General features: G+C 37.8%; 1 protein-coding gene across 1 annotated transcript in view; it reads right to left on the bottom strand.

Moving 5' to 3' along the window:
- The window catches only part of NARS2 (asparaginyl-tRNA synthetase 2, mitochondrial (putative)), a 226,749-nt gene that overhangs the window by 195,191 nt on the left and 22,938 nt on the right, over window positions 1-8,620 (bottom strand). The window contains exon 5 of the mRNA XM_006864984.1: window positions 1,661-1,741. Coding sequence (XP_006865046.1) covers window positions 1,661-1,741 — 81 coding nt within the window. The remainder of the gene's footprint in view (window positions 1-1,660; window positions 1,742-8,620) is intronic.

Genomic DNA, 8,620 nt, shown 5'->3' with positions numbered 1-8,620 from the left:
AATTTTTATGTTATCTATTTATTTTGTCTTGTTCTTTTTGTCACATATTAGATAATTTATTGCTCAAAGCCAGGGCTGACAGCATTGCCCCTGCTTGTTCTTCTGAGAATTTTATGGTTTTAATTTGTACACTTAGGTCCTTATTCCATTTTTTATTTGTTTTCATGTATGATATGAGGCATGGATCCTGTTTAATTTTTATGCATGTGGAAATCCAATTTTCTTAGCATCATTTATTAAAGAGACTCTCCTTCTCCCATCAAATGGATTTTGCACCCTTGCCAAAAATCAGTTGACCATCGATGTTTAGGTTTCTGGGCTCTCAATTATATTTCATTGGTCTACCTGTCTATTGCTCTTTCAGTATGAGGCAATTTTGATTACCACAGCTGTATGTTGTTGTTCTTAAGTGCTCTGACTCCTAGCGACCCCGTAGGGTTTCAAGGAGTGGGTAGTGGGTCTGAACTGCAGATCCTATGATTAACATTCCAGTGCTTATCCTATAGCACCAGACCAACACTTCATAGTTATATAGTATATTTTAAAATCCCAAAGTGTGCTTCCTTCTACTTTGTTCTTCCCTTTCAACATAGTTTCAGCTATTTGGAGCCTCTTATCTTTCCATATGAAATTGAGGATTGGCTTTTCTATCTTTTAAAAATGGCAGCTGGAATTTTGGTTAGGATGGTACTGAATCTATAGATTGCTTTGGGTATTGTCATGGTTTGAATTGTGTTTCCCCAAAATATTTTTTCCAGTTGGCTGGACCATGATTCACTGTGGTCTTGCAGTGATGTGATAATCCCATCATGATGTGATTTGATGTGATAAGCCAATAAGAAGATCAGAGGTGAGCAATACTACCTTTAATCTCACCATGACCCTGCTCTAATGTGCTGATAGATTCGTAAGGGCATGGCATGCAACACCTTTTATATTACAAGAGATAAAAGGAGAGACATGAGTGAGCAGAGAGAGGGGGCCTACTACTACCAAGAAAAAAGAGCTGTGAGTAGAGTGTGTCTTTCAGACCTGGCATCCCTGCACTGTGAAGGTTCTAGCTCTGGAGAAAGACTGATGCTAAGACGCTCGGAGCTCTTTAAGGAATGCTAGGCCTATAGATGCTACAAAGGAAACAAGGGCCTTTCTTCAGAGCCTATACTCTGGATTTGGACTTGCAGCCTCCTAAACTGTGAGAAAAAATTTCTGTTGGCTAAAATTATCCATTTGTAGCATTTCTGTTACTGCAGTACTATATGACTAAAGGCACGTAGTACTGATACTTTCCTTTTTTATCTTTTAAAATATGACTTATATCTAAAAATATTAACTAGGGGTTGAAGTAGCAGAAAAGAGCGTTTAGGGTCTTTATTAACTTCTTCAAATTTCTCTAACTCACTAATTCACATGATACAAAAAGCAAGTGGAATATTAAGTTAAAAATCTCCTTTTGGTCAGAGTTTAAGTAATATAGCTGGTAAGACAGAAAATCAAAACAGTCTGAATATTCTATATATGGTTTTTAAGGATTACTAAAACAATAAAATTCCAGGTGTTAAGTCATGGTCTTCTGTTCTACACAACCCTTATTAAACTTAAAGCAAACCCTCTTATGGAAAACATCAAACAACATTTTCCCAATATGGAAATCACAACTTACTTCAACTTGAAACAGCTCTCCAGCTCCCTCACAGTCGTTGGATGTTATTATTGGGGTATGAATATGCACAAATCCATTGTCCTGAAAAGAAAAAAACAAAACAAATCTTTTATTTGCCTAAGAAACAATTCTAAAAACATACAACTTACCTTATGGTGCTAATAAAATGTTGTTGTTGTTGTTAGGTGCCATCGAGTCGGGACTGACTCATAACGACCCTGTGCATAACAGAATAAAACACTGCCCGATCCTGGGACAACCTCACAATTGTTGCTGTGCTTGAGCCTATTGATGCTGTCACTTTGCCAAGCCATCTCCCTTGGGGGTCTTCCTCTTTTTCTCTGACCCTCCACCTTACCAAACATGATATCATTCTCCAGTGACTGGTCCCTCCTGACAATATGTCCGAAGTATGAGAGATGAAGTTTGGCCATCCTGGCCTCCAAGGAGCCCTCTGGCTGCACTTCTTCTAACACAGAGCTGTTGGTTCTTTTGGTAGCCCCTGGCACTTTTAATATTCTCATCCAACACATAACTCAAAAGCATCAATTCTTCTACGGTCTTCCTTATGCACTGTCCAGCTTTCACATGCATATGAGGTTACTGAAAATAATGGCTTGGGTCAGGCGCACTAGTCCTCAAGCTGACATCTTTGCTCTTCAACACTTTAAAAAGGTTTTGTGCAGCAGATTTGCCTAATGCAATACGTCATTTGATTTCCTGACTGCTGCTTCCATGAGTGTTGATGGTTGAGCCAAGAAGAATGAAGTCCTTGACAACTTCAATCTTTTCTCTGTTGATAAGAATGTTGTTTATTGGTCCAGTGGTGGGGATTTTTACTTTCTTTACATTGAGATGCAATCCATACCACTAAAGCTAGTGAGGGTGAAATAGAAGAATTCTACCCAACTTCTTCAATCTGAAATTGATCAAGCATACACTCAAGATATATTGATCATTATTGGCGATTGGAATGCAACGGTTGGAAACAAAGAGGAAGGATCAGTAGTTGGAAAACATGGCCATGGTGATAGAAATGATGCTGGAGATTGCAAGGGAGAATTCTGCAAAACCAATGATTTGTTCATTTCAAATACCTTCTTTAGACAGCGTAAGACACAATTATATACATGGACCTCACCAGACAGAATACACAGAAATCAAATTGACTACATTTGTGGAAAGAGACAGTGGAAAAGCTCCATATCATCAGCCAATACAATGCCAAGGGCAGACTATGGAACAGACCATCAATTGCTAATATAACAATACTAAGAAAATGCCATATTAAACCCCTCACTAGCGCTCAAAGCATAAAACTACTGAAATATCAGCTATATGTTTACTGTGCACATCAGTATGCAGGACTTTAAATGAGGAAGACACTCAGAAATTAATTACTGCAACTTCATTTCAAAAACATGGAATTAATGAATTTGAAGTCTAGAGAAATTTAGTGACTTGCTAAAAGTCAAACAGCTAGTCAGTAGCAGAGCCAGGACTGGAACCTAGCTCTCTCTCTGGTCCTATTTTCTCTTCCCACTTCTCTAATACATGTGGGATTCAAAACATGGAATTAAAAATTAATGGAATTTCCTCATAAACATTCTGCAGGCCCCTTATATACTTGTTGTTGTTAAGTGCTGTTGAGTCGATTCTGACCCATAGCGACCCTGTTTAGGGTTTTTGAGGAGCAGCTGGTGAACTTGAACCACTGACCTTTCAGTTCAAATGGCTTTGCAGTCTGGCGCATTCACCCACAGCACCACACCAGGACTCCTTGTATAATAGCAGTGATGAAAAAAAAAAAAAAAAAAAGGCACACACACAGACATGGTTCATGGTCTCTGGCAGCAAGATGTATAGTCAGAAGCACACATGCATCTTCTTAAGGTACAGGGCCTAATGCATAATGACACTGCCCATGTTGGTAAGGAATACAAAGTGATCAATACGAAGTTCTGTTATTTTGGCATGAAACCCTCAGACGTAATGAACCACCAGAAAGGAGAAAAATTAAAGTTGGTAGGTAAGGACTGAAGAAGTAAGCAAAATGTGAAAAAAGGAGAAATAATTTGTGGGAAGTCTCTGTCATTAACTTATGGTGTGGTACACAGCACGTAGACTTCTTCGCCTGAAGAAAGATGATGAGCATCAAATCTATCCATTACTGAGGCGCCCAATAGCAGCCCTTCCGTTCAAAAGTCTGAGACTATTTCCATTAGCAAACCACAAAAGGCTGTCTTTAGTAGGATTGAAATAACCCAGCAACGTCAAGGTTATGCTTTCATTTTGACTTTGGATATAGGCAAAAGGTTACAATCAGTGTCAATGTTGCAGGGTGGATAAAAGTGAATTTACACAGCACAGGCATAATACCAGGTGCTGTGGAGTTGACTCCAACTATACTGCAAAACTTTGGACTTGAAATAAATATAATAAATTTACAGATACATATCTAATGTCTGTCAAGTTCTGCCTATCACTAGTGGAATGTAAAATGTCCTTGTGTATTACCAGGGGTCTCCCAAATTTGGCCCCTCCTTCCTAAAAAAATTGAATTCAAGTATTCTGGCTACAGGACAAAGTGTTAAGAGCCAATGGACTATGTGATACAGATTAAATATTCAAGATACAAATCAGGCATTTTAGATAGTATTCCAATGTGTCTTTAATCTGAGAGGAACCATGCCTAGAGGTGCTGCACAAAGCACGTTATACAGAACCAATGCAATGTAATCAATAACGTTACTGCATAAAATTTTTATCTACCAGAAGCCACGAATTATGGACATGAATCATTTATTCCACATGAAATTCAGGCAAATATGCACATGAGTGCAGTAAACAAAGAAAGGAAGTGAAAAATCCAAAGGAAACGAGGGTGGGGAGGGGGAGGAGGAGAGGGAGGAGAAAATTTAAAGGCTAAATATAATTGCCAAAGTTAAAACTGGTCAAATGCCATAAGAAACAACACAACAAACCTTATGAAAATAACTGTATGGGATTTTTTTTTTAAATCACACAAGTAGAGGGAATTAGTTTTAAAACTCAACTAATGTAAAACCTTTCCAAAGAAGTCACCAACTTTTTAAGCCTAATGCAGCTAGCATTATCACTACTCAGAAATTACAAAAGGTACAAAAAGCAAGATTACAAATGAAGAACAATAAAGCAGTGAGAACAAACTTCAAAAAGGAGATAGTGAGCAGGGAGGTACAAAGATAATAAGAGAAGGGAAATAGCAGGGAGTAGTGGCGTACCCTCAGCAGCTGCCTCAAATAGGTTACCAGAGCCAGGTACTTAGACCATCCCAAAGCAAAGGAGTTCCTAACTGGAGTGATGAAGGCCAAAGAGGGGGCTAAAAATAAAAATAAACTCTTTCACCCAATTTTTCAGATTCCATTCACTACCACCTCTATGGATATAAATATTCTGGTACACATACTTGCTGTTGTTGTTGAGTGCCATTGAGTCAGTTCCAACTCATAGCACCCTATATAGAGTTTCTAAGGAATGGCTGATGAGTCTGAACTGTCAACCTCACAGTTAGCAATCCAGTGCTTCTTCTACAGTATCACATAAAGACTCTAAAAGTATCACGTAATACACATACTTGAACCAGATATTTTATAAATCTTCTGAATATCCCAAAGTTACAAAATTTGTATGCTAAAGCCCACACACATCACTCAGAGGAAATTCACTGAGACTATCATTTTCTTTTACACACAACCCAAACAAGAATCATCACTTGATCAGAAGCAAAAATAAAAAAACATGAAAAGAACTGCTAGCTACAGGCATGCATTGACATGAAGCAACACCAAGAGGGGACTAAACAAATTCATGAAGAACAATTACAGGAATTCCAAAGCACAGTAGTCTGAGGTCACTCAATACAGGGAGCAAAGACTATCTGACACCGTGACAGGCTCTGAAGGCACTAGCATGCAGAAGAGAACAGTGAAGCAAGAATCTCAAGGACCAAGTCACTCTTCTCTTGGCTCAACGCAGGATGATAGGAAGTACAGAATACATTTTAGGAACATGTCAACTAAAATTTAAATGAGTGCCTAATGAAATAAATCCTTACTTATCTGAGAAATTCATTCTTCTAAATGACTCATTCCTTAAGAATTCTACTTACTCAGGCTTTATTTTGTACACAGCAAATGGTACAATTTTATGAACAAACCAAGTTATATACAAACCATTTTTAATAACTCAAACCAAAAAATAACTCTAGATCCATAAAGTGTTATAACTAAACGGTAAAAGCTAAGTTTCTATTTCCCCCTGCATTTCTCTATTTTTATTGATGGACTTGAAATATATGAAAATTTTGCATCTAAAAGTCTTCATATCTTCTGGGGAACCTAAAGCAACAAGTCAGAAGAAGAGTACCAAATGCTTTATTTATTTTGATGACTTCAGGTTTTTTTTTCAATGATTATTTTTAAAAAGTTGTTTACATATTTATAAAAGCATCAAGTAATTCCTATAAAAAAGGCAAAGTCCACTTTTCAATGGATTGCCAATGCCACCATCTAGTGGCTAAGACCATCATTGTCCTATTGTGGTAGTTGCTTGTTGCTGTGAGGCTGGAAGCTATGCTGCTGTTGTTGTAAGTGCTGTAGAGTCAATTCCAACCCATAGTGACCCTGTATAGGGTTTCCAAGGAGCAGCTGGTAAGCTTGTACCGCCAACCTTGCAGTTCAAAGTGCTTTGCAGTCTGGCGCATTTACCCACAGCACCACATTTAAATACCAGCAGGGTCACCTATGGTAGACAGCTTATAGTTGACCTTTCAGACTAACACAGCTTAGGAAGAAGTATCTGGCAATCACTTATTAAAAAAAAAAAAAAAAAAATCAGTCAGTGAAATCTTTAAGAATAGTAGTGAAATATTATCTAATAAAATGTCAGCAGATGAGCCCCTCAGGTTGGAAGGTACTCAAAATATGAGTGGGGAAGAAGTGCATCTTCAAATTAGGTAATGCCATACTTTTTTCTGTAGTGGTTGTGTGCCACTGAATCAGTTCCAACTCACAGTGACCCTGTATAGGGTTTGAAGGCTGGAAATCTTTACAGAGTAGAAAGCCTCCTCTTTCTCCGGTGGAGTGACTATTAGATTAGAACTGTTAACCTTGAGGTTAGCAGTCCAGCCCACAACCAACTACGCTACCACGGTTCCTTTCTCAAAGTAAAGTTGACCTTAATTATATAGATGGCGTATCTCAGGAACTTCCTTTGCTTACGTGGCACAATTCAAAATTAAATGAAACAGCTGCAAACATCCTTTAGCATTTGGAATGCGGAATGTACAGAATATGACACTAGGAACGCTGGAAGTTGTCAAAAGTGAAATGGAACAATATCCTAGGCATTAGTGAGTTGAAACGGACTTGTATTGGTCATGTAAAACAGTCAGTCATCTGGCCTACTATGTTGGAATGACACATTGGACAGGAACAGGATCATATTGATAGACAAAGAGAACATTTCAAGATCTGTTCTAAGTACAATGCTGTCAAGTGATAGCATAATATCAAATACCTACAACAAAGACCAATAAATATTACTACTATTCAAATGTACACAAGAACTAATGCGCCAAAGATGAAGAAAAATAAATTTTTATCAACTTCTTCAGTCTGAAATTGATCAAACTGTGAAAGTAAGAAACAAGGAAGGATTGGTACTTGAAAAATATGATCACAGTGACAGAAATGTGGCCTGAGATCAAATGATAGATTATTGCAAGATAAACAACATTGCAAATATATTTTATCAACAGCATAAACAGTGATAATATATATGGACCACCACTCCTCTGTCAGTTTGTTGTCCTGTGATGGCTTGTGATTCTGGAAGCTATGCTACCAGTATTTTAAATATCAGCAGCATCAGCCATAGTGGAAAGTTTCAGATGAGCTTCCAGACTAAAAGAGATTAGGAAAGAGAGACTGGTTACTTCTGAGTATTTAGTCACTGAAAATCTTATGAATAGCAGTAGAACACTGCTAGAAAGCATAAGAATATTGAATACTGAAACATGATGAAGAGCACCAGAATATTGTCAGATACAGTGCTGGAAAATGAAACTCTCAGAATGGAAGGCATTCAAAGTAGAATTCATCAACAAAAAGAACACCTCAAGATTTATCTCGACATACAATCCTGTCTGTGATAGGATAACAGCCTATAAGGAAGACCAGTTAATATAACTATTGCTCAAATTTATGCACCCAGCCATTCAAGCCAGTAATAGTGAAATTGAAGAATTCTACCAACTCCTTCAGTCTGAAATTGATCAAACATGCAATCAAGATGTATTGATAATTGTCGGTAGTTGGAATATAAAAGTTGGAGACAAAGAGCAGGGATCAGTCATTGGAAAATATGACCTTGGTGACAGAAATGATGCTGGAGATCCCATGAAAGAATTTTGCAAGAACAATGACTTATTCATTTAAAACACCTTTTTTAACAACATAAAATACGACTATACACATGGACCTCACTAGATAGACTATATAGAAATCAAATTGACTACATCTGTGGAAAGAGACAACAGAAAACCTCCATATCATCAGCTAAAACAAGGTCAGGGGCAGACTGTGGAACAGAATACCTACTGCTCACATACAAGTTCAAGACTGAAGCTGAAAAAATTAAACCAAGATCACAAGAGCCAAAATATGAATTTGAACATATCCCAACAGAATTTAGAGATCATCTCAAGAACAGGTTCGATGAATTAGACATATATGACTGAACACCAGAAGAGTTGTGGGATGACATCAAGAACATCATACAGGAAGGCAGCAAAAGTTCATTAAGACAAGAAAGAGCCCCCCGGCAAGAGCACCAAGGAGCCAGCCAGCCGTTTCCACAGCAGAGAAGACTTTAAGAACTGTTTAACCCTTAAGAGAACTGGTTAAACCCCAGAGACAT

Source organism: Chrysochloris asiatica, unplaced genomic scaffold (assembly GCF_000296735.1).
Source record: "Chrysochloris asiatica unplaced genomic scaffold, ChrAsi1.0 scaffold00074, whole genome shotgun sequence".
NCBI lineage: Eukaryota > Metazoa > Chordata > Mammalia > Afrosoricida > Chrysochloridae > Chrysochloris > Chrysochloris asiatica.
Note: the sequence above shows the minus strand (reverse complement) of the source record. Positions and strands in the feature narration are given on the sequence as shown.